General features: G+C 43.6%; 1 protein-coding gene and 1 non-coding gene across 2 annotated transcripts in view; one reads left to right on the plus strand and one right to left on the minus strand.

Annotated features, from left to right (window-relative positions):
- Positions 1-27,689, minus strand: part of LOC126484743 (lachesin-like) — a 530,047-nt gene that overhangs the window by 190,507 nt on the left and 311,851 nt on the right. The window contains exon 2 of the mRNA XM_050108338.1: positions 16,554-16,660. Within this exon, the coding sequence (XP_049964295.1) occupies positions 16,554-16,660 (107 nt within the window). The remainder of the gene's footprint in view (positions 1-16,553; positions 16,661-27,689) is intronic.
- Positions 13,763-13,837, plus strand: Trnaa-ugc (transfer RNA alanine (anticodon UGC)). Its single transcript has one exon. It is a non-coding gene; the product is annotated as a tRNA-Ala (tRNA).

Genomic DNA, 27,689 nt, shown 5'->3' on the forward strand with positions numbered 1-27,689 from the left:
TCCACATGCCTCATAAGTTTTTTCTCATTTGATTTATTTTTCTGCATCTTGGAAAGCTGGAGATCTAATTTGCTGATTTTTCTTGTTGGTGTATTTAAATTCGTTTGTAAAAGTTCCTTACGTTCTTCATCAGTCAAACGTTTATTAAATGCTTTTGCAATATTTTCAGCACTCTCTTTGTCACTGTGTGCCAGTCGGCCATCTTCGTCTTTAAATATTACCATAGAGGGCTCATACTATTGTAATAAATCACATTAGAGTGAGAATAACAAAAGAAAATGTTAACGAAGTTTTTTCACGAATTATTAAGTCGTTCTTTGAAAACAGAATTCCCCTTACTTACGAGAAAACCTACTATGTTCGTTTTGGTACAACAGCTGACTTAACAGTTGAATAGAAGTCTTTATGCTTGCTGGTGAAATTAGTAGTAAATAACCCATCACAATTTGAAAAACAATATGATGTCTATATCTATAGCACTGGAAGAATAATTAGCGTTATTACCTATCAACGAAGCTATCGGCGGCCCAGAAGGTAAGTCAATATGGATCAACCGAAATATTTTATCATTTACCCAGCACCATAAACTGTCAGAAAGGTTGCACAGCAAATTTTAAATCTAATCTAAAGTAATTGTTTCTTCTGTTCCATAGACGATTTTTATTTAAAAGATAATAGTGCAAAAAAAAACCTAGTTTTGTGTGTACTTGCATGAGTACAACTGTAGAATAATGCATTCAAAATGGTTCTGAGCACTATGGGACCTAACATATGAGGTCATCAGTCCCCTAAAACTTAGAACTACTTAAACCTAACTAACCTAAGGACATCCATACCCGAGGCAAGATCCGACCCCGCGACCGTAGCGATCACGAGGTTCCAGACTCATTCTCCTAGAACCGCACGGCCACAGCGGCCGGCTAATGCATTCATTAATTTTGAAAGTATACAGATATACATGTCTTGTAAACTGATTCCTTCCACATTATTCTAGTTTCTCAAATGGTGTGTGGAACAAGTAACTAGCTAACCAACTCTTTTTTTACAAATTATGTTTGTAATAGGAGTTTTTCAGAAAATTCTTTAATTTTTATTCAGTTGTTTCTTAAAAATATTTTACAAACATTAGTTATGCCGATTAATTTTTATCTCCGTGTACTCATGTACGTATTAGCTTTCGGTCTTCTCTGACTGGAATAACAAGGGTCATAAATTTGCGAGAATTTGTGGTGTGGACACATGTCAGAAGTCGGATCATCCCGCCGGTGACGACATGGTACGGCTGTCGCCCTGGCACGGTCGCCGCGGGTGGATGTCGGCGGGTAATCGCAGCGCGCGCCAGAGGATCAGAGGCTAATCCCAGCTGTGTGGCGTTGTGAGGCGGGGCGGCGTAATTGCCGCCCTTGCCCGCCGCCCGCACCCCGCAGCACCACCGCCCCTTGATGCGATTAGCACGGCCTGTGTCACCGCTGTAGATAGCGGGCCGCCGCCACAGGTCAGCCCACTCCAAAGCCGCAATCGGCTCGTTACCGGCTGGGCAGACCGCTCGACCGCGACACTTGTGTCTGGCCGCACTCGGGTCGGCTCCGCAGCGATCTACTTGCGACATTTGCTGCTTTCCTTCAGACGTTCCATCACACCTGTTGCTCGACTCAACTTGAAGTTTCAAATATATCTGTTATGTGAATGTCAACATCCGTTAATTCATGAAATGCATATTTAATCACCTGTTCCTTTATTGTAAACCTCAAGCACGAACCGGTTTCGGTCTCAGACCATCATCACTGGATATCTATCCAGAGGTTCAAACTCAGAAAAATATAGTGCACAGAAATACCGTAAGAAACTATAAAGGAATATGAAACGAACGTCATTACTCACAAGCTTAAAAACAGTTCAAGTAAATACAGTTTTCATGTCAGTGAGAGCGGATGCATCTGAGTAGTTATAATGTGTAATACAGTGCAGTACAGTAAGTTCTGTAAAGTACCGGGTGATCAAAATGTCAGTATAAATTTGAAAACTTAATAAACCACGGAAAAATGTAGATAGAGAGGTAAAAATTGACACACATGCTTCGAGTGACATAGGGTTTTATTAGAACCGAAAAAAAACATATTGCTAGACGCGTGAAAAATCTCTTGCGCGCGTCGTTTGGTGATGATCGTGTGCTCAGCCGCCACTTTCGTCATGCTTGGCCTACCAGGTCCCCAGACCTCAGTCCGAACGATTATTTGCTTTGGGGTTACCTGAAGTCCCAAGAGTATCGTGATCGACTGACATCTCTAGATATGCTGGAAGACAACATCCGACGCCAATGCCTCATCACAACTCCGGACATGCTTTACAATGCTGTTCACAGCATTATTCCTCGACTACAGCTATTGTTGAGGAATGATGGTGGACATATTGAGCATTTCCTGTAAAGAACATCATCTTTGCTTTGTCTTACTTTGTTGTGCTAATTATTGCTATTCTGATCAGATGAAGCGCCATCTGTCAGACATTTTTTGAACTTTTGTATTTTTTTGGTTCTAATAAAACCCCACGGCATTCGAAGCATGTGTGTCAATTTGTACCTCTCTATCTACATTATTCCGTGATTTATTCAGTTTTCAAATTTATACTGACTTTTTGATCACCCGGTATATTTATGGTACAAAAAGTAGTGACATCAATTAACAGGACAATAATTATACTAATGAGAAGGTGAGAGAAGTAAGTACTGTCATGGTACAAACACTGAAGAGTTAGTCAAAAGCTATCACATTCAATGCTTTATAGATACATTACGTTTTTAGTAGGAAAACTGTGTGATTGTTATTACTGTTATATAAACTTGCTACTAGCAGTCCATAAAGCCAGCCGGCCGAAGTGGCCGAGCGGTTAAAGGCGCTACAGTCTGGAACCGCACGACCGCTACGGTCGCAGGTTCGAATCCTGCCTCGGGCATGGATGTGTGTGATGTCCTTAGGTTAGTTAGGTTTAAGTAGTTCTAAGTTCTAGGGGACTTATGACCACAGCAGTTGAGTCCCATAGTGCTCAGAGCCATTTGAACCAATCCATAAAGCCAGATTTGGTCACTCGTCTAGTTATGTAGTGGTTCGCCATATTTTCGGGACCGTAATGTTACTGCTAGATCTGGATATTAAAATAAACACCCTGACCAATATGAGAATCATATATGATGTGATCCTTCATACGTATTCGTTACATGACAGTAATATCTGATTAATATACGAAGGACTTAAGTAACCCGCCAGGGTAGCCGAGAGCGTTAGCGCGCTGCTTCCTGGACTCGGGTAGGCGCGCAGGCCCCGGATCGAACCCGCCCGGCGGATTAACGACGAGGGGCGGTGTGCCGGCCAGCCTGGATGTGGTTTTTAGGCGGTTTACCACATCCCGCTTGGTGAATACCGGGCTGGTCCCTACGTTACGCCTCAGTTACACGACTCGCAGACATCTGAACACACTCGCACTATTCCCCTAATTACACTCGTCACAGACAGTAGGGGTACACTAATTCCGTCCCGGGGGGTACGATGTGGCGTCAGGAACGGCATCCGGCCACCCCTTTCCACTAACCTTGTCAAATTCGTTCCTAACAATGCCGACCCTGCGTCAGCACGGCACCAGTGAAAGAAAGAAAGAATACGTAGGACGTAGGACGTAAATGAATAGTAGTTGAGAATTGTATCTATTTTTAAGAACTCTGTTTTTCAACCGAAATTATGTTACGAACACCATGAGCATTTTCTTTTACGTTGCGGCTGACATTTGTTTTTATACACCTGACGGATTATTATGCAGCAGTTATGCTAGTGTTTAGCATTTAGATATTGCAGAAGTCTCTACCTTCTTCCTGTGGGACAGGTGTTTTTCTATATTTCTATATTTGTAATGGTAACTTCGTTTTTCACTTTCTGTTTACACGAGAAACTAGCAAAGAAGTTTGACAAAGACAATCTAGTCTGTTGGTATCTGCAGTTAACTCAAGATCGATATACCTTGTATAAGTACGATGAAAAGGTTTAGTGAAGGTCTTGACCAACTTTTCAGTATTTCTAACGAAACAGTACTTACTTCTCTGTTCTTCTCATTGGTACAATTACTCTCCTCTTAACTAATGTAACTACTGAGTGCAACCTAAATGTCGAATGTGGAACTTACTGTATTTTGTTTTATTACATGTCATACCACCTAGGGTGTCTCCACTGTTAAATAATGACATGAGAGCGGTACTTACTTGAACTGTTTTTAACCTTTCAAGTACTGACGTTCGTTTTGTAGCTCTATATATCTTGATGCTACCTGGCAGATTAAAACAGTGTGCCGGACCGAGACTCGAATTCGGGACCATTGCCTTTCGTGGGCAAGTGCTCTACCATCTAAGCTACCGAACCACGGATCACGACCCGTCTTCACAGCTTTAATTTCGCCAGTACCTCATCTCCTACCTTCCAAACTTCACAGAAGCTCTTCTGCGTTAGCAGAAGGTTCGCAGGAGAGCTTCTGTAAAGCTTGGATGGTAAGAGACGAGGTACTGGCGTCATTAAAGCTGTGAGAACGGGTCGTCAGTTGTGTTTGGTAGCTCAAATGGTAGAGCACTTGCCCGCGAAAGGCAAAGGTCCTGAGTTCGAGTCTCGGTCCGGCACACAGCTTTAATCTGACATGAAGTTTCGTATCAGGGCTCACTCTTCTGCAGAGTGATAATCTCATTCTTTGTAACTTGTTAAAATATTTTTGTGCACTATTTTTTGGTTTTATTAGATAGCTATCCATTGACGATGGTCTTAGACCAAAACCGGTTGATACTTGAGATTTTCAATTAAACAGCTGATGGATTCATATGCATTTCTTAAACCTAAAGTAATTCAACTTTTATTTTTATCTCTTAACATGACAACACTTCAGTCCACAACTCCCATATCGATAAACGTGTTACGAAAAGGAATTTTTGTATCAACGCCTAATTTTGGCATGCTAGTACATATATGTACACTCCTGGAAATGGAAAAAAGAACACATTGACACCGGTGTGTCAGACCCACCATACTTGCTCCGGACACTGCGAGAGGGCTGTACAAGCAATGATCACACGCACGGCACAGCGGACACACCAGGAGCCGCGGTGTTGGCCGTCGAATGGCGCTAGCTGCGCAGCATTTGTGCACCGCCGCCGTCAGTGTCAGCCAGTTTGCCGTGGCATACGGAGCTCCATCGCAGTCTTTAACACTGGTAGCATGCCGCGACAGCGTGGATGTGAACCCTATGTGCAGTTGACGGACTTTGAGCGAGGGCGTATAGTGGACATGCGGGAGGCCGGGTGGACGTACCGCCGAATTGCTCAACACGTGGGGCGTGAGGTCTCCACAGTACATCGATGTTGTCGCCAGTGGTCGGCGGAAGGTGCACGTGCCCGTCGACCTGGGACCGGACCGCAACGACGCACGGATGCACGCCAAGACCGTAGGATCCTACGCAGTGCCGTAGGGGACCGCACCGCCACTTCCCAGCAAATTAGGGACACTGTTGCTCCTGGGGTATCGGCGAGGACCATTCGCAACCGTCTCCATGAAGCTGGGCTACGGTCCCGCACACCGTTAGGCCGTCTTCCGCTCACGCCCCAACATCGTGCAGCCCGCCCCCAGTGGTGTCGCGACAGGCGTGAATGGAGGGACGAATGGAGACGTGTCGTCTTCAGCGATGAGAATCGCTTCTGCCTTGGTGCCAATGATGGTCGTATGCGTGTTTGGCGCCGTGCAGGTGAGCGCCACAATCAGGACTGCATACGACCGAGGCACACAGGGCCAACACCCGGCATCATGGTGTGGGGAGCGATCTCCTACACTGGCCGTACACCACTGGTGATCGTCGAGGGGACACTGAATAGTGCACGGTACATCCAAACCGTCATCGAACCCATCGTTCTACCATTCCTAGACCGGCAAGGGAACTTGCTGTTCCAGCAGGACAATGCACGTCCGCATGTATCCCGTGCCACCCAACGTGCTCTAGAAAGTGTAAGTCAACTACCCTGGCCAGCAAGATCTCCGGATCTGTCCCCCATTGAGCATGTTTGGGACTGGATGAAGCGTCGTCTCACGCGGTCTGCACGTCCAGCACGAACGCTGGTCCAACTGAGGCGCCAGGTGGAAATGGCATGGCAAGCCGTTCCACAGGACTACATCCAGCATCTCTACGATCGTCTCCATGGGAGAATAGCAGCCTGCATTGCTGCGAAAGGTGGATATACACTGTACTAGTGCCGACATTGTGCATGCTCTGTTGCCTGTGTCTATGTGCCTGTGGTTCTGTCAGTGTGATCATGTGATGTATCTGACCCCAGGAATGTGTCAATAAAGTTTCCCCTTCCTGGGACAATGAATTCACGGTGTTCTTATTTCACTTTCCAGGAGTGTATAATAATACATAACGGAATTATAGACTTTCGCTGCGGGTGGGCATTGATTGAAGTAAATGGGGGAAGTTGGAAGTTTCTGCCCGACCGGGAATCGAAAATGGATGTCGTGCTTACCAGCAGACGCTCTGACCAGTGTGCCATCTGGACACATGGTCACTGCAACTGCAGGGACTACGATAGCACGTCTCCTGTCAGACCCAAATTCTCAACTTACCCACACATTACACATGTAGTGCCCCTTGCACACTATCCTCATTACTCGCAGCATTTCACCTATTCCCAAAAGAGGTTGGGCCTTGTGTTCATCTGTACTGAAGAGATCGTTGGCCATCTCGCCTTGTGTTTGTTCTTTCCGAATTTCAATCAAAGCCCACTCGCATCCAAGGTCTATGATACGTTTGTGTATTACTTCATAATTACTGCTGGCTCAAAAATGATGTCTGTTCTTTTGGACATGTGTGCCCATGAATATGTGTGTATTAAATCTGAAATTTGTTCTGTAAGATACTGGTATATCTATGTCCGTATCTACCACTGCAGTCTAAATCCAAGAAGATAAGGATTTCTTGTTCTATGAATATCGACAGGAACACAATATCGTACACATGGGTTAGGACTAGTTATGAATAGGAAGTTATGTCAGTACTAACATTATTATATGGAAGTGAATCTTGGGTAATGAAAAAGAAAGATAAAATAAGCTTACAAGCCAATGAAATGAAATTCCTTAGGTACGTAACAGGATACACCAAGCTAAACTAGAAAAGAAATACAGATATAAGGAAGGAATTAGATATTTTCGATATAAACAGTAAGGTTGACGAATACAGACAAAAATGGATATCCTATCTGTTACGAATGGACAAATCAAGATTACCGCTACATTTTTTAGATATACTCCGCAAGGTAAAGGATGCATTGGACGACCTGCAAAACGATGGAAAGACCAGGTGTAGCTCCAGCAGGCTGAGGGGAAGCCTAGTGCATGACGTAAGAAGAAGAAGAAGAAGAATGAATAGGAACCTGGGGGCAAATAGTGAGTTACAGAGAAAAGTCCAGTAATGAATTATCCTCATCAAAAGCGTCAGGAGACAAACGTTAACAACAATGCCCTTCGGACGATACTGGAGGAAAGGCCAAATTTTAAGACCAGCTTCAGAAAGAATTTTTGAAGAAACGCCATACTGAGCTACCAAGAGAGGATGTGCTGCTCAAGTTGTCTGATGCTATAGATACTACTGTAATGGATACCACAGAAGCTATTCCAACTGAAAATGATTAGATGATCAACAGAAAGGGCAATTACAGAAATTGGACAGGCAAATATGGCTTCAAGGAACGTAACGGCGCAGAAACCTCCGATAACATATGACGTACTTCAACTGATCAGCGAAAGAAGGGACTACAAACGCACGCGAGATGCTGGTTGCAGTAGATGGGCATCGCAGTAATTAACCCTGGTGCACGTGAATGACGAAGACAGTTGCCGATTAGAACTTCAGCTTGGTTCTGGAGTTCGCTTTTAAATAAGACTATTTGTTCTCTCATTTACGCTTCTCTGATCGTGTACAAATTTATATACAGTTTCAAGTCCGCCTACGTATCTGTATGGATAGCATCCAGTTTAAACAATATGGTCGTACTTTCATTATTGTCACCATCATCACCATGTGGATTACTTTAAATTCATCCTAAAGGTGATGACGCGACTACTGAGACGGTGGAATTTAAAACACCAGAGACTGAAGCAGCATATTGACCCTTTTTATTTGCTTATTGTCAATCATGTTTCGCTGAATCACGCCAAAGGATCAAGAGAACGTAACATGTAAAGTGTTTCGGGAATAATCTACAAGTAGGAGCGCTACTGCAACAATTCGTAATGAGCCATACTGGATAGAGCCCTTGAGGAATACCGGTTGGCCGGCCAGAGTGGCCGAGCGGTTCTAGGCGCTACAGTCTGGAACCGTGCTACCGCTACGGTCGCAGATTCGAATCCTGCCTCGGGCATGGATGTATGTGATGTCCTTAGGTTAGTTAGGTTTAAGTAGTTCTAGGTTCCCGGGGACTAATGACCTCAGAAGTTAAGTCCCATGTGCTCAGAGCCATTTTGAATACCGGTTGGTTATTTATCGAATTCTTCCGAACAAAATGGAATTGTAAACTTGGTTAGAAACTGAGAAAATGCCATAACGTTTGGAGCAAGAAAACTACTACCTATAGGTCAAATAAGGACTGTCATCATAATCAAAAAACTCAAAGACTTCTTTCTGTAGAGTGCAACGAAGCTGTTTCCTTTTTGTAGTTTAACCTGTCCCTTTCCCTTTTCGTATTATCTCGTTTTACTACCACAGTTAGACTTCCAACACTTCACTATCCGCTGACTAGGACACTTGAAGGGTAGGCGCTGAAATGGCAAGATTAATATGATCAACATTCTGGAGAAATACGTCGTTCCGCAGATATGTTCGACTCATTGCATGAGTTAATGGGATTTCGTAACTTATAAATAAAATGCGTTGTGTTAGTACTCAGCTGCTTCAAGTGTCACTATTAAGATAGTACGAACACAACAGCAGGCAGTTAAACATTGTTGAAATTAATTATAATTATGCCCAACTTACAGCCAAAGAAAGGTATATTGCTGACGAATAACCCAATCGTTTGATTCCACTACCTTGCGTTAGTTGCTGCCAGAGGTGAAAGTGAAATTTCAAAATTATTTTTTGAGAGCTTCTTGCTGATGCTGATGTTCCTGAAAATCCATTAACACCTCTCTCTCTCACACACACACTCTCTCTCCCTCTCTCCCATTGTCGTAACTGCAAGATGTATAGATATGCTGTAACACTGAGGACACAGAGAGGTTATCGAGAGTCCCAGCGCTAATAATACCAGTCGTGGACTACATAAACTCCAAAAACCTATCGATGATACTGTAATGGAGAGTGTTTTGTGAGAAACTTAGTGCACTGTTCTATATCACCTTTAAACATTACCGATTGATGTTATGCCTCACCCTCCATGAAGCAGATATTTGTAGCGACGGAAGTAGGGTACAGAAAAGAGAGCAGGAATACAAGTGTCACAGGTACCGTGAGCCAGATATTTTAAGATGTTAGATAACCTTATGAAGACAATAGAGAGCAACTGTTGCAGACGCATCTGCTTAGTGACATGCATAGCCCACTTATATCGTGATTCTTCTTAAAATTCATGGATTTCATAGCCTAATGACTTAGCGGTTAGCTTCAAATTTAATTGATAGGAAGCAAAGGTTCTGCAAATGCATAGACTATATACACCTTGAATTGCTCCGTTGGGTGGAGGATAACGGATTCCGTTTAATAGGTCAAGAGTCAATTACACACAAGAGGCTTCTACAAGGTTAGAAGGGCCTCAGTACAATTGATTAGACGATCTCACGGAAGCACAGAAACGGCTTCAGTCTCAAAGAGTGCAAGTCGAGAGAGACTTGCTCCATTTATGTAGCACCTTCTCTTGAATAAATAGGTCAATTTGTCTGTTCATGTACATCAAATATCGAATTCAGTCCCATTCAGATAATTCATTAGAGGTGCGCAGATTTTTTGTCTTCGGGTTTATTTTGTTGGCTTCCACTTGCACAGAGAAAAACGACCATCGTAAAAAAGTGACAGAAATCGGAGCTACCAGAGGAAGACTTAGATTTTCCTTTTTCATGTGCTATTCGAGTGTCGAACGCTGCATGATCTGCCAAACATGTACGTGGGAATCGCACAGTGTTTATGTTGAAGTAGACGATGTAGAAGTAGCTTTTACCTGATGTTCTGTGATTCCTGAATAAGTCTCCTTTACTTCCAGAAGAACCATTTAGTTTGGTGCCTACAAGGACGAAGTTTCATCGTTACATTCAAATTTCTGGTGATTTTACTTCAAGAAGTTCGATATCCGCAGACGTCAAGGTGGGGCGGGACTTTTGTGTGTCACCCGCCCGCGAGCACAACTCCCTAAAAATCTGTCCGTGCCAGTGGAAGGCAGGTGCGTAGCGCAGCTTTCGGAACCCACGCGTGAAATCTGGGCGCACTAAGCGAGCCTCACAGTTCGTGCAGCCGATTCCAATTCCGGTGAAACAAATAGACTGTGCTCCTCAGCGAGCGCCCAGAAATTGGACTGCATAGCGACAAACAAGGGAGGGCCCCCTGCATTTTTACGGCTCAATCAATTTGTCGGCACTGCCTGGGACGACAGAAGAATCCAATTAGCTGCGGTGGGGGCGGGGCCGGCCGCCGGACGCTCCCGCCGCCCCCCGGGCTTCTGCATTCAGCCGCGTCCTCGCAGTTCATCAGCGCCGCCTGGCACGTATGAGAGGCTGCAGGCGCTGCTGCTTAACAAGCACCGGACACCCCTGTACTTCTTGAAAAATCCGTGTCCGTAGGAGAAAGAGCGACCTGGCAAACAACACATCGTCCACAAAAAACTGTATTCACGTTTATCGGCACTAAGCCGTGGTCCAATGCATATTTCTATGCTTAAAGTTCTGTCTTCCAATGCTAGAGACATAATCAAGGGCAAGAAATATGGCAATTTCAAACTTAAACGTCCTCATCGAGTCAAAACATTTACATGCATCCATACAATGGTCGGGACATGACATCACCAGACTGCTGTCCCAGGAGTCGTGGCTACGTCTATTACGAAGCTAGCGAAGGTTATGTTTAGCCGCTGTTTGCTTTATTCAGCACTAAAGGTCACATAAGTTGCAATCCTTCTTTTCTTCTGTTGAAGTTGTATTTGTGGCAGCGCGGGATTAGCCGAGCGGTCTCAGGCGCTGCAGTCATGGACCGTGCTGCTGGTCCCGGCGGAGGTTCGAGTCTCCCTCGGGCATGGGTGTGTGTGTTTGTCCTTAGGACAATTTAGATTAAGTAATGTGTAACCTTAGGGACTGATGACCTTAGCAGCTAAGTCCCATAAGATTTCACACACATCTGAACCTTTTTTTTTTTTTTGGGGGGGGATTTAGAATTTCTAGGGCTCTCTGTAGATCCTAGCGCAGAATTTTCTCATTATGAGGCTACTGAAGGGCGACCTGTTTTAACTGTTAAAAACAATCAAAAGCCAAGATAAAAGATATTTTGTGCGATTTCAGCTTTTTAATCGTTTTTGTCCTATCATAGAAATACCGGGTGATCAAAAAGTCAGTATAAATTTGAAAACTGAATAAATCACGGAATAATGTAGATAGAGAGGTACAAATTGACACACACGCTTGGAATGACATGGGGTTTTATTAGAACCAGAGAAATACAAAAGTTCAAACAATTTCCGGCAGACGGCACTTCATCTGATCAGAATAGCAATAATTAGCATAACAAAGTAAGACAAAGCAAAGATGATGATTTACAGGAAATCCTCAATATGTCCACCATCATTCCTCAACAATAACTGTTGTCGAGGAATAATGTTGTGAACAGCACTGTAAAGCATGTCCGGAGTTATGGTGAGGCATTGGCGTCGGATAGAGATGTCGGTCGATCACGATACACTTGCGACTTCAGGTAACCCCAAAGCCAATAATCGCACGGACTGAGGTCTGGGGACCTGGGAGGCCAAGCATGACGAGAGTGGCGGCTGAGCACACGATCATCACCAAACGACGCGCGCAAGAGATCTTTCACGCGTCTAGCAATATGGGGTAAAGCGCCATCCTGCATAAACATCGTACGTTTCAGCAGGTGTTTATCAGCCAGGCTGGGGATGATGCGATTCTGCAACATATCGGCGTACCTCTCACCCGTCACGGCAGCAGTTACAAAACAAGAATCACGCATTTCCTCGAAGAAAAAAGGCCCGATAACGGTAGATGTGGTAAATCCAACCCATACCGTGACTTTCTCGTCGTGCAACGGAGTTTTCACGACAGTTCTAGAATTTTCGGCAGCCCAAATTCGGCAGGTGTGGCCGTTGAGAGACCCTCGGAGCGTGAAATGAGCTTCGTCGGTCCACAACACGTTACTCAACCAATCGTCATCTTCCACAGTCTTTTGAAACGCCCACACCGCAAATGCCCTCCGCTTCACTAAATCGCCAGGTAACAGGTCATTTTGCCGATGGATCTTGTACGGATAGCGTAAGAGGGTACGCCTCAGTGCCAACCAATCAGTAGTGTACGGAATGGCGGTGCGACGTGAGACTGCACGAGTGCTGACTTTCTCGTGCATAGAAGAAACCGCTTCAGTCTCCATTTCTTCCCGAACTGTCTCAGCAGCATTACGCCTTGTGCTCGGTCGGCCACTACGGGGTCTATCGTCTAAACAACCCGTGGCTTCGAACTTCGAAATCATTCACGCCACAGCTGCATTTGTCAACGGACCATTACCCGTTCGAATCCCCTTCCTATGGCGATAGGATCCTAACGCTGAACTAGCACTTTCCCCATTCTGATAATACAACCTCACTAAAAGCGCCTTATCAGGCAACGTCAACATGCAGCGACTGCTGGCGCATCTGATTCTCTCTCTCATTACAGCTCCTTTTATACACGATTGTCATGCGCAGCCACTGACGTTTTGCTGTCCAGCGCCATCTGTCGGACATTTTGTGAACTTAGATTTTTTTTTGTTCTAATAAAACCCCATGTCATTCCAAGCATGTGTGTCAATTTTTACCTCTCTATCTACATTATTCCGTGGTTTATTAAGTTTTCAAAGTTTCACTGACGTTTTGATTACCCGGTATATTGATGCTGATAAATCCATAGTGCCATAGAAACAAATTCGGTAGTTCTCTGGTCCCCGTGCATGATCTTAATTTCCCCAGGTGACAATTGCCCATGTGTTCCTTAAAACGTATGGTAATGCTTCTTTTTATTGTTTCTATGTACACATAATAGCATGTGCGAGACATTTTAATACCCTGCGGTGCCAAGTAGTTGGCGTAACTCACTTGCAATGTTCAAATAGTTGCCCACCTTTCTTGTTGTTTCAGACACTATCTCAGTAACGTGTCGTCTTACTACGCAACTGATGCGTTCTGTGGCTGTTTTTATGAATGGGAGGAAAAATTTCCCTTTAGTTGGTTCTTTATCAGAGTAGCGATCTCCTATGGTTCAGTTCTTAAACTTCTGAGATCGTCCGCTAAGAATTGCGGTTCGCCGGCCTGTTTTAGCCTGGTCTACCAATGCTTTGACTATTCTGCATGGATGAAATGATAATTTAATGGATACCCCAGCTGCAAACAGGAGTTGATATACTTCATCTCTTAGGCGCACTACGAATGTAGTTGTGTGGACATGTTGGGAATGTGGACCTCGCGGGGACCGTGCAAGGGATACGTCCCTGCAGTCGCGCTATCTTTTGTGCCCTCGGTGGCTCAGATGGATAGAGTGTCTGCCATGCAAGCAGGAGATCCCGGGTTCGAGTCCCGGTCGGGGCACACATTTTCAACATGTTCCCAATGAAGTATATCAACGCCTGTTTGCAGCTAGGGTGTCCATTTAATTATCATTTCATTCTCACGAAAGCTGCATGGTCATCAACGGTAAATGTTCTTTCGGGAACAGATACTACCTTCATATATTCTGCATGGGATGTTGACTGGAATTTGTCTGAAGGTATCTATCTGTGGCCGTGTCCGCCCTCGGTAGCTGAGTGGTAAGCGCGACAGAATGTCAATCCTAAGGGCCCGGGTTCGATTGCCGGCTGAGTGGGAGATTTTCTCCGCTCAGGGACTGGGTGTTGTGTTGTTCTGATCATCATAATTTCATCCCCATCGACGCGCAAGTCACTGAAGTGGCGTCAAATCGAAAGACTTGCACCCGGTGAACGGTCTCCCCGACGGGAGGCACTGATCACACAACATTTACATTAATTTTTATCTGTGGTAGTGGGAATTTTGTAGACCTTGTGCACTGAAGTTCAGACAGGTTTACTAACAAACTGTAAATCTCGAAATCCGACCCTTTCTCACTTTCATCATACTGAAATTACTGTTACAATTAACATCACCTAGAAAATTAGGAAACTTTGAGATTTCTGTCTCCCAATTAGTCCATACAACAAAAATTTCATCAGTTCATCAACGTACTGAAATTAACAATAGAGCTTATTCTCCTTTGTCAGGATTGCTTCTTAAAATTTTTCCACACAAAAATTCACTCCAACTTCGATAAGTTGCTTCGCAATAGCCACGTCCACCATTGCTCATAGAATTTGTTATCCCACAGGAAATAAGCTGATGTAATACAATATTCAATGTTCTCGGAAATTATTTTGATGCGCCTCTCCACGCTTTTCTACCCTGTGCAAGCCTCTTCATCTCTGTATAACTGCTGCAAACTACGTCCATATGAACCTGCTTACGGTAATCACGTATTGGTCTCCTTCTACAGTTTTTACCACATCACACTTCCTTCTTTATCAAATTCACTATTCCTTCATGCTACAGGATATCTCCTTTCAATAGGTCCCTTTTAGTAGAGTTGTGTCAAAATTCCGTTTTTCTCTCTTTCAGTAAAGTAGCACCTCATTAGCTACTCGATCTACCCGTCTGCCATTCAGCATTCATCTGTAGCACCACATTTCAAGCCATATACTCTCTTCTTGCCTGGGATGCGTCTGTCGTTCACGCTTCACTTCCGCTCAACACCATATCTCACATAAATACCTTCTTCTCCATGTTTAACTTCCTTTACAATTTTCTCCTTAGTTTTCTTCACTCCTTGCTAAATGTACAGATTAAACATCAGGACTGAGCTGTCTGATTTCCTTCTCAAACACTGTTTCCCACCTCATGTTCTTCGACTTTTCTAATTGTTAATCGGTTATTTGTACAAGTTGCAGATAACCTTTTGCTCCCAGCGAGTGAGAGTTGTTTTAGTTCCAGAATATTTTACCCAATATATGTCATCATCGTTTGATCACACAGTAGAGGTGTATTCTCTCTGGAAGAATAACAGCTACAATTTCACTGCCTTTTAAAATGGATCAAATGGCTCTAAGCCCTATGGGACTTAACATATGGAATCATTAGTCTCCTAGACCTACAACTACTTAGAGCTAAGTAACCTAAGGACATCACACACATCCATGCCCGAGAGTGGATTGAAACCTGCGACCGTAGCAGCAGCGCGGTTCCGGACTGAAGCGCCTAGAACCGTTCGGGCACTGTGGGCGGCCCTGGCTTTTAGCCGTTCGCAAGATCTGCGTAACAGGACATATTCAGAAGTCGCACATTTTTTGCATGTGATGTGGAACATCAGCAACATATTTTTTGAAATGCATAACCTAAATATTTATCAATATTTTTGTATTACAACCAGTTTCGGTACCGAGAAGATGGTACAATATAGAAACTGCAGTTAAAAGTCATTAAACATTTGTGTGCAACACATTTGAAAAACTAATGTTACAGGGTTAGATAGGTCTGTAATCCAGACATTTTTCCCATTAACCAAGGAAAAGGCAGCTGCCCCAACCCAGGAACCATATGTTCGTTTGCCCTCGCCACAAATACTATTCCGTCATAACTTCAACTACGAGATTTGTATTGTTGAGTCATGCAGGCCATCCCATGTTGGCAATATCCACCCATTGCTAATGAGGGGAGAGATGCCATATCCTTTGCGAAAACACTTTCGAAGTGTGACACCCATTAGGGGGAACCATACAACATCAAAACTGACGATAGTACATCTTACACCGAACTCGAAGTATTTCCAGTTTTCGATAAAATGATCTGGTGCAAGCCATATTTCTCCGCTTAAAAACTGACGTATTAAAAATTGACAATTTTTAGGCTGAGAAAAATGACTGGGACGATGGCATCATGCTCATAAAGCAAAAATTATCAGTGGTGCAACCGCTGGCTGTGAGAGTTGCACTGTACGATCAATTGTGCGCACGTTCTGTATGGTACTGCTAGTGTTGGTAATTGTTCATGTTATATGTAAATAACCACATCAGTGTAAGGCCCTGCTTTTAATTAGAATGATAAAACAGTGATCTCTGTCGTCGTAGAAGACATCCCCTGCGACCTTGGACCTGTTTGGACGACTTTTATTTATGCGGTAGCTGCAGATTTCGAAGTGTAGTCGTCAGCATCTAAATGGCTATTGTCAGACGGAATGCGTACAGCGGTGCGACGCACTTACCCTGTAGCCCCCCAGGTGTCGAACCTGGCAAGTGAAGGTGGCGTCCCGGCCCACGGCCACCGTCAGGTTGGCCAGGGGCGCCGCGAACTCTGGCTGGAAGGCTGCTCCTGGAACAAAACACAGAGCGCCACGAGTGTAAAAGTGGCCGTGATTGGTTCAGCGATCGAAGTCGTGAAACAACAGTTTCTACTAAATTTTTTTAACATCCATTCTATACTCAATTCTGAAACTTTCAGAGTAGACAAATATTATTCTGCAAGTACCCTAAGGCTAAGTTATTCTGCACTGTAATAAAGCCTGTTATCTTTGTTTCCAGCACTTTTCTTCGACCATTGTCTTGGAATTTCGAATGCGAGTAAGACCCACAAATTTGCTAACATGATTTTTTTCTTGTCTTATTCGATATTGTTGCAATTAATCCTTCATGTAAAATACAAGGATGTTACATAGAACTACAGGCATATATATATATATATATATATATATATATATATATATATATATATATATATATATATATATAAGTGTTAAATGGCAAAATCGATCGAACTGAGGATAGCACCTCCGAATATTATTCACTCGACGCATAAAATTGTGGTTTCGTTTATTTTTCCGAAACATGTTTCCCCCCTGCGCCCATCCGCCATCCGCACCACACTTCCGAAGGTGAAGTTAGTTCAGAGCCGTTCCCAATCTACCTAGTGAGAACGTAAAGTGAGGATATGATACTAATGTCAGTTCTTTTTATTTACGTTTACGTGGCACTTTTCTTCGGAGTATTACTCTTTTTCCCAGGGCTGAAATGTCATCAGAGCAGCTCGGCAGCCCATGAAAGCTGACGAATATTTTTCATGACAACCCCTTCAGGCTCCTATGAACACACTGGGTTTCTTGCCATAATAACATTTTGGTTGCGATAGTAGATCATACAGTGATGTCAATCAGAGCTGGCCAGACGTGATAGACGAATTGCCTATTCTACTGCTGGAAAGAACTGCCTTTCAGTTACTGGGCTCATAATATTGAAAGTGGTCGTTGAACTATTACAGGTGTGACATATTCGGAGCACCTAATTGTTGAATCTTATGAGGAAATGGTAGATCAGATTGATGGTATTTTGACATAAGATCATCGTGGTGATTCCTCTGTTTTATAACTGAGCAAGGTATGACAGCGTTCAAAGCAATGGAATCTTATTCGGTTGAGATCCCTTCCCAACCATCCCGATTTAGGTATTCCGTGCTTTCCCTAAACTACAAGGCTTTTGAAGCGGTGTTCCTTCTGCAACTCGTGCACCATCTCTAATGACATCATCACTGCTGCCACCGCTTTGTTCTTTGTTCTAATTGGAGGGACCCATTGCCTGTTCCCCTTACGTGGCCTGCCACATTGGAGATTATGTTCACTAGGCTATTAATTATGCTCTGTATTCGGTAATTTCTTAGAAGAACCACCACTATATGGCGAGTGAAACAATTGTTTCTAGAAATAAATAAGTTAAGCACATTTTCTGTAATTCCGACGTTTCCATTGAGCAGTAGCGGAGCTGCAGGAGTCGCGTTTCGAATTCCAGGCACCGCTAGCTCGATCTGTCGTGTGATGCCCTTCTGGTTTGAGGCTACTAAGATCTTTACTCACGGTTCTTGATGGGAACGGGGCGTCCTGTGGCGTGGGAGCTGAGGAGTGAGCACTTCCGGGCGGGAAGGAGCGCCTGGTCTCCGGCACGAATCCGCCCGGTGGATTTGTGTCGAGGTCCGGTGAACCGGCCAGTCTGTGGATGGTTCTTAGGCAGTTTTCTATCTGCCTCGGCGAAGGCGGGGTGGTTCCCCTTATCCCGCGTCAGTTACACTATGTCGGCGATTGCTGCGCAAACAAGTTCTCCACGTACGCGTACACCACCATTACTCTACCACGCAAACATAGGGGTACACCCGCCTGGTGTGAGACGTTCCCGGGGGGGGGGGGGGGGGGAGGGGGCGGTTCCATCGGGGTCCGAACCGCACAATAACCCTGGGTTCGGTGTGGGGCGGCGACGGGGTGAAGTGGGCTGCGGTAGTCGTCTCCATTCGTCCCTCCATTCACGCCTGTCGCGACAGCACTGGAGGCGGGCTGCACGATGTTGGGGCGTGAGAGGAAGACGGCCTAACGGTGTGCGGGACCGTAGCCCAGCTTCATGGAGACGGTTGCGAATGGTCCTCGCCGATACCCCAGGAGCAACAGTGTCCCTAATTTGCTGGGAAGTGGCGGTGCGGTCCCCTACGGCACTGCGTAGGATCCTACGGTCTTGGCGTGCATCCGTGCGTCGCTGCGGTCCGGTCCCAGGTCGACGGGCACGTGCACCTTCCGCCGACCACTGGCGACAACATCGATGTACTGTGGAGACCTCACGCCCCACGTGTTGAGCAATTCGGCGGTACGTCCACCCGGCCTCCCGCATGCCCACTATACGCCCTCGCTCAAAGTCCGTCAACTGCACATACGGTTCACGTCCACGCTGTCGCGGCATGCTACCAGTGTTAAAGACTGCGATGGCGCTCCGTATGCCACGGCAAACTGGCTGACACTGACGGCGGCGGTGCACAAATGCTGCGCAGCTAGCGCCATTCGACGGCCAACACCGCGGTTCCTGGTGTGTCCGCTGTGCCGTGCGTGTGATCATTGCTTGTACAGCCCTCTCGTAGTGTCCGGAGCAAGTATGGTGGGTCTGACACACCGGTGTCAATGTGTTCTTTTTTCCATTTCCAGGAGCGTAGATCATGCCATGTCAGGTGTTCCCTGTTAGTTCATTCTCCCGTGATACCCGTCATGAGAGGTGCAAAACAGGTCCGGGAGAAGCGCTCTCAGGCCACATACTTTAGGTTTTAGCGTTTTAGGGTATTCACCCATTCACTGTGGTAGTGACACAGTACTCAGTATCATTATTAGTTAAGGAACTAAATGCGATATATTATAGGATGTAGTAACCGCAATGATGTAGATAAACGATTTTGGGTAATAACAACCAGACAGAAGAAAAAATGGTACAATCACAATGTTTCTGTCTATTTGCAGCGGTGGTTAAATTAAATATTTTATTTGTGTTAATGTAACGAGATATACAACTGAATCACAACCCGTCACCATACCTTTTCTGGATCTCTTTGCGTAGTCACGTTATATGTGTTCCCAATGACACATTCGGAACAAGGAAGGTGCCGTTTACTGTACGTTGAGCGGCAGCACCGAAGTGAAGCAAGTGAAGTCATCAAAATTCCCATAGAAGAACTTCCAAGCAGAATCTCTCGATCAGAAGTGGTCGGAATGGCATGCATAACCGACATCAGTATAAGAGACGACTTAAGAATCTTTCATTGAAGTGAGTGAGGATCTAATGTAGACTTAAAAGCTGTGATTGACTGAATTCTGCAGTTCTGGAAAGCAAGTAAGAAAGAAACCAAATTAGGGGACGCAAAAATAACAGCTTGCGTTTTGTGGTGGAAGCAGTTTCATTTAAGATTCACACTTCCTCCTATATTTTTGCAGTAATTGTAAGTAGGGAGCTAATAACCACGATGTTGAGCGTCCTCAACAACAACAACACCAACTTTGGCCCCTATCACTTAAGATAGAAACTTCTGTGTTGTTAGGCAGCGTCATATCTCACATATACGATCGACATTTCGACCCCTCTGCTGGGGTCTTCTTCAGGATCGTGTGGTGTTCAAAGTTGACCAATCATTCAGTGTTCCCAGTGGTAGCTTTCTCCCACTTTATGCATTCATTCGTAAAGCATTGGAGTCAGTATTTTGTAGCAATAACTTATCATACTGATGTTTCCATAACATTCACACCTTTAAACAGTTACCTTTTTTGTAATTGGAATTATTACAGTCCTTTGAAGATTGAAGGTATTTCGCCTTTCCCTTATACCTTTCTTTTCAAATCAAGAGGGATTATTCTGTCACAGTAATACCTCTCAGGTATCTCAGTAACTCATATGAAATTGTGTCACTCCAGCGAACGTATTTGGTCTCCTACAGCCTTACACGTCTGCAGATTTATATTTATCCTCTAGCTATTCCTGATTTGGCAAATGCCATTTGCTACGTTTTATTCCTACTTGTGTCAGTGCACTGTGTGACGAGATTGCCAGACTTAGATTTTTGTATCCTTTACATTAGAAAGAACTCACCCACTTCTCTCAGAATGAAGAGTGGAGGTTTTCTTGATGACTTACTGCGCACACAACCTAGAAACCATTCTTCTATTTGGATTGCTTCCTGTTTGAAAGGGTCCATCTCGAATAGTATCTGGATCTCTCTCGAGGCGCTAATATTCGGGTGATCGCTCAGGGGGAAGTGCGCGGTAGGTGCGCGGCGGACGATCTCAGGCGCGAGATGAGAAGCGAACCGGGCCGCTCATGAAAATGTACCGCAGCTCGGCCGTATAAATCAGAACGGTGTCGCGTCGCGTTATCTGGCTTGTGCGCACGCGCTCTGCGCAGCAGCTGCGGCTTGTGTTGCGGGCGGCCGCGCGCGCGGCTGCAGGGGACGACCGGCGCGTGACCGGAATACTTGTCACAGGCCCGAGGGGAACGGGCTCCTGATAAGGAAATGAAATGGCCCGGCCGAAACGACCCTGGCTCCCTTCCTCAAACATCTCATCTCTTCCGCTGTCTTTCAATCAACTACGTCTGTGGGCCCTAAAAAGGAGGGAAAAGAAAGCTTCCGTCCTCTCTGCGTCTCCTCCTTGCCATTCCAGCCGCATTCGACGAAACACGCGCACTGGAGCTGATAAATGTGACAAAGCCGACGCACTTGATTAAATTTGTCCCTCGCAAAGCAGCTTTGTCCTCGCGTCTGCTCCCTGTATCGGCCCAAGGATATCGGGTGCGACTGTGGCAACAGCACACAGGCGGTTACCGTTCTCTTGCTACAGAGGTGCTGGAGAGGAAACTTAAATCCAGGCAGGGTCGACAGCAAGCAGCGAAGGATGATGCTTCGCTGAAACCTTAAAGAACGATGTCTTACTCAAGATCAGTAAAGCACAATCACTGACAGTATTTAAAATCAATATACCTCTCTCTCTCCGTAAGCGGTCTTTTTATGATCCACAACGTTCTTATGTTTAGGCTACTACTGCAAGCAGCCATCATTAGGGTAACTGCATCAGGAGCATTGTCGACATGTAGTGTTATTGACTCAACACAAGATGCGCAACTCAATCTCATTCAGTGGCTTCAATACTAGGAATATCTTCTTTGGTTCTACAAAATCGTAGCTTCGTCACACATAAGGTACTAAAACGATAAGCAGCATAATAAGGTGAAAACACCAAATAAATAGTTTATTTCACTGTTGTTGATTCATTGCATAGGAGTGCTACAAGTTAGCTTCGTGCAAAACAGAGTTACTGTCACTGTAATACAGAGATCTATAGAAAGACTGCCTCATATCTAATGTTTCTATATTTACGTCATTATACAGTTATGTTTTGGATGTAATAGTCTAACATCAGAGCTAATGACTTGTATCTCCGGTGTCTACGTATCTGTAAGTACTGGAGCCGGCCGCAGTGGCCGTGCGGTTCTAGGCGCTACAGTTTGGATCCGGGCGACCGCTACGGTCGCAGGTTCGAATCCTGCCTCGGGCATGGATGTGTGTAATGTCCTTAGGTTAGCTGGGTTTAATTAGTTCTACGTTCTAGGCGACTGATGACCTCAGCAGTTAAGTCGCATAGTGCTCAGAGCCATTCGAACCATTTTTTTTTTTAAGTACTGGTCACATTTCCCGCCTGCCTTGCCATTCAAAGGTAGATGGAGGAATTTTTAAAAGCTGTTGTGTACCTATGTATTGCTATTTTTATCCATTTTCACATAGTTTATAGAAAAAGGAAGCACTAGAATGCGATAGTAAGTATTCGAATTCTAATGTTCCAAACGGCAGTTTCAATTTAAAATGTTCGAAATTGCAGTTACAGTTAATAAATACATTGACCGCCACGTATGGTAACTACCTCGTTTAACAATTATTGCTTGAAATTGACAAAAGTTGTCAGATCGAGAGGGAGGGTCAGACATATCTCGGTAGTAAAACAAAACGAAACTCATAAGTTATGCGTGTAGAGCGCTAATAGTTAGGCATTACCTATGTCCTTTATGTACTTAAGGGTGCTGCAGAATAAACGTGATTTCTTCCACGAGGAACCACTAGAAAGATAATGAAAACATTGTAGAAATTTAGTATATTCATGTTAATGCCCTTCGTATTATGAATCAGTTTGAAATAAACAGGTGCCTTTTTGAGTGTTTGAACTTCCACAAACATCAAGTTCTTGATGAGTAAATATGTAGCAATTTGTACCTGAACAAGTAATTCGGATTACTTTTATTGTGAAATTGTTTTGAGACACGAACAATCCTTACTAGTTTATAATAGGGTGGAAGATAGTGGTTTACGATGTCAATGTCTACACTCAACTTATTTTCTTAGTTTCACACAAGAGGTAAACTATTTTAATTTAGTGCTCTGTACTGGCAGGTTATTTGACCGTAAGCAGTTCAGATGTGTGAACATATTCCAACATGTAAATCAGATTTATCACAGCTAGAGCCTTCAAGATATTTATAGTACCATAATTCAACATTCTTTATTCATAGTCTTCGTAACAGTGTGATCCATGGAAAAAAAGTGTCGCTAAAGTTTTCAATCCTGTACTTGGGTGTGACTTTTGGCGGACAATGACGAGGTGTCCAGAATGAGATTTTCACTCTGCAGCGGAGTGTGCGCTGATATGAAACTTCCTAGCAGCTTAAAACTGTGTGCCGGACCGAGACTCGAACTCGGGACACTTTTATCCATTGTGTAATATCTATTCTCTACCTCTTTTGTACCGAGTGTACAGACTGCAGACAACAGTTACCTGGAAAATTCATCTAAGAGAAGAATTGACTGAATTTTTTTTTTTAATTTGTGAAAAAGCTACGACTCAAGGTGTTATAAAAGTGAGTAGATTGTCACTAAATTAATTTACAGCTTGTACTGTAAGTCGTCTGGCGTGAAGACATGTTGTATTAAAAAGATTTTATTGGCAGTACTAAATGAACAGGACGGTCAATCAAAATAAGAAACGCTCAGTGCAAGACTTGTTTGACCTCTATGGACATAAAAGGAAATATATCCCTAAAGAAGAGCTTTGATCAAACGCAACATTGCTTATGGACTTCCAAGAAAACGTACACTGAGAACTGAACGCCCCACTGAAGCTAATTCTGTAGGAAAAGGAAGATGAGAATTCAATAATCAAAGGGGATTGGAATGAGGTAATACGAATGAGAGAATGGGAAGGCTAAATGATTGTAGCAATAACTTTAAAATAACAACAGAAAGTACACAGTTCAAAAATCACAAGAGGAGGAGCTACACGTAGACACGGCTCAAAGATACGTGAAGATTCAACATGAAATACAACATGCTGAGACACAGACTCCAAAATCGGATACTGGATTTTAAGGCACACCCAGGAGCAAATATAGCTCAGGTGACAGTTTAGTAATGATGAAAAGTAGACTAAACTTTAAGAGACTGGTCCAGAATAATCTGTGTGGAAAGGAGTGGAAGGTTGAATACTGAAAGATGAAGAGAAGTGTTTGAAGTTCTCTAAGGATGTAGGCACTGCGATAGTCAGTACTACACCAGCAGATCTGTTCAAGAGGAATGAACATCGCCGGCCGCTGTGGTCTAGCGGTTCTAGGCGCGCAGTCCGGAACCGCGCGACTGCTACAGTCGCAGGTTCGAATCCTGCCTCGGGCATGGATGTGTGTGATGTCCTTAGGTTAGTTAGGGTTAAGTAGTTCTGAGTTCTAGGGGACTGATGACCACAGTAGTTAAGTCCCATAGTGCTCAGAGCCATTTGAACCATTTTTGAATGAACATCTCTGACATGTGCATCCACCAAAGTCTGACAAATAAACGTAGGTATAAGCAAGGCGGCTCTGAAGAAACTTTTGCTGTCAGAAGAAATTCTTCAACTGATCATAGACAGAAAGAACAACGAAAATATTCAGGGACCGGAAGGAAGAAAGGGATACAAGTTACTTCGGAATGGAATAAATAGGAAGTGCAGGAATGCTAAGGCAAATGGCTGCAAGAGAAACGGAAAGACATCAAAAAAGAAATGGTACCCGAAAATTTTGCTGAAATTAAAAGCAAGAGCGGCAAAACTAGGAGTACAAGAGAATTACACCGCTAAAGTCATAGCATAGAGTAGACAGGTGTAAAGGGTACAATCTAAAGCCTCTGAAAAATGAGACACTACCTGATTACGTTACAGAAGAAGAAATGGAAGCCAATACGGAAGACAAAGAAAATTTACCATTACCGTCAGAGTTGAACGTAGCTTTGGAAGACTGGAGATGCAGTAACACAGCAAGAGAGGTAATTGCGAGAATTATCGCAAAATTATCTTAAAAGTTAATTTATTCAAGTTGCTGACAAAAATTATATACAAAATAAAGGAATAAAAACGAGAATATCCCAGATCGCGATCAGTTTGTGTTTCTTAAAGGCAGAAGCATCAGAGAGGTGGTTATGACATTGTGCTTGAAAATATAAAGAAGATATAAAAGGAAAATCAGGACCCATTCAGTGGATTTCTTGATCACGAAAATGCGTTAACCAATGTACTAAAATACAAGATGTTCGAAATAACATGCATATCAAGGGAATCAAATAAATATGGACCGATGGCGGTGACACCGTGATCTGACATGGCCGACAGAAAGGTGATCCGTTTAACCTCTTCTCTCGATTGTATTCACGTGTTGCTTCTTCTCAGATGTCGTTCTCCATTCTTTATGTTAAAGCTATTCTTAACTTTAAATATTGAAGAATATGACACTATGTTTCTTCAGATAAAAGTAATATAAAGCAAATTTTCACAGGGAATGCACAAATAATTGGTCTTTAGTGGCACTGAACGCTACCCTGATCTGCCGACACACCATGCCTGCGTGAAATTTCACAGAAAACAAAAGCAATAGCAATGTCAAATGTAGCACCCAGAACCTGTGAAACACTCTCCATCTCCGTGCAACAGGGGTGCGCAAATGGATCGGTCACACATTTCAAGTAACTTGCATATTTTTGCTCGTGGGTACGTAATTATTCACGATAAGCCAAAATGCACAATATAATACTGGCTAAAATATTCCAAACAGACACATAAGTAAAGACAATGGTTCAGAGCCTAAAAGAAAGTTTTTAAGTCGTCTATTACACAAGCCCTCCCGCCGGAGGTTCGAGTCCTCCCGCGGGCATGGGTGTGTGTGTTGTTCTTAGCATAACATAGTTTATGTAGTGTGTAAGTCTAGGGAACGAAGAACTCAGCAGTTTGGTCCCTCAGGAGGTCACACTTATTTGAACATCTATTACACAACGAAAACCGTCAGGAAGCATTTCTAATATTTTCCGCATATATTTAAACCAATACAGTTGACTTTTTTTAAATCACTTGGTGCCGAGTGATGTTTTTCAAACATGTAATAAACAATCTTAAGGATAGGCCTTGAAATGGCGATTAGCTCTACCTCAAAATAGCGTAGTTTTCCGGGTGTGGCTTCGACAAAGCGCTCGATCTAGTTGGCTTCTAGAACGATCAAATCTTACCACCTTCCACATGATAATTTTGTTCCACTATTTACGGTCTAGAGATATCAACAGGCTGACAGAACCTTAAGTCTTGGATACCCATCTCTTTGATATCTCGCTATTGATGTTGAGTATTAAAGTTTTGATGATAGTTGAAGATACTTCTATGTTTCTGATATTAGAAATTCTATGCACTGCTGTAATGGTATGCTAAGTTCGTGACTGTCTCGCCAGAACGCACTAAATACGGTAACGTGTCAATATCTAGTCAGCGTTTCACAAATGGCAAAAAGTACACGTCTTAACTTTCTCTTTCTACCAGATTCCTTGCTTGCTAATAGCGTTTCCTTCATGAAGTGTGTAATTTAAGAAAGTTCTTAGTGTCACCACCTGAGGCTCATTTTGATGGTTCTCGCAAAGCGTGCATTACAAGTGCCGAAAGTACTGTCATGATTAGCTGACGGGTCAGAAAAAGGAAGATTAACGGTATTTTGAGTGTCAACTGGGCAAAAAGAAAAAAAATAGATCAAAAGAAAAACTCTAGGTCTCTCCCGCAGTCGAACATTTAACCAAATTAGTAGATCATTATTTTCCCTCAATATCCGCCACAGTTACAGGAACAGTAATTTCTTTGTGGTGACTAGTTTCGCACAGTCAAGTCCATTTTCACACGACGGCCTACAATAGATTTTATGGTGTTAACAAAAGCATACTAACAATGTACCTCCATGACCATTCACAAAATTTGAACGTTATATAAAGCATTACAAAAACTTTACATCTGTGCGATGCATGTTTCACATATTTTGGGCGTAAGAGTAACCATATATTTCCCACCAGTGTACATGTGAATAAGCAAATATGCATTATTTCTCACCACCAGCCATGACGTAGATACAACACGATAAAACTCGTGTCAGCACACAGCAGACTGAACTGCTGCGCTACCCCAGTTGCGTTGCAACATGAGTACAGGTCGCTAGCAGTGATTTGCGTCAGCCTCACACGCAACTGGAACACCATATGTACTTTCAGACAATAGTCACATACTACTCTTAACAAGACAAACCCTCATTACACTTGTTACAATCAATTACATCCATTTACATTTCTTTTAAATACAAAATTGTGACAAGTCACTTGCTTTAATAGAACTAAAGCAGGGCCACAATACGACGTGCCCAAAATTAAATACCTCTCAGACATGACCGTTACAATAAGCTGCAACTGAACTTTTTCTTAAGGAAGTTCGATTAAAATAATCATCCAGCTGAATTTTTTAAAGACTGTCACACTTCTATAATATCTTCCTTACGGTATATTACTTTCACATATTAACTGGTTTGAAGACGAGTGGTTCTTGCTCACAGCGAGTGGCTATAATTATACTATAATTCCACCTAATTTTTGTCACATTAAGAAAATATTAACGATAACACAAAGGAAAATAGTTCAAATGGCTCTGAGCATTATGGAACTTAACATCTGAGGTCATCAGTCCACTAGACTT

The sequence above is a fragment of the Schistocerca serialis genome, chromosome 6 (assembly GCF_023864345.2).
Source record: "Schistocerca serialis cubense isolate TAMUIC-IGC-003099 chromosome 6, iqSchSeri2.2, whole genome shotgun sequence".
Classification (NCBI taxonomy): Eukaryota; Metazoa; Arthropoda; class Insecta; order Orthoptera; family Acrididae; genus Schistocerca; species Schistocerca serialis.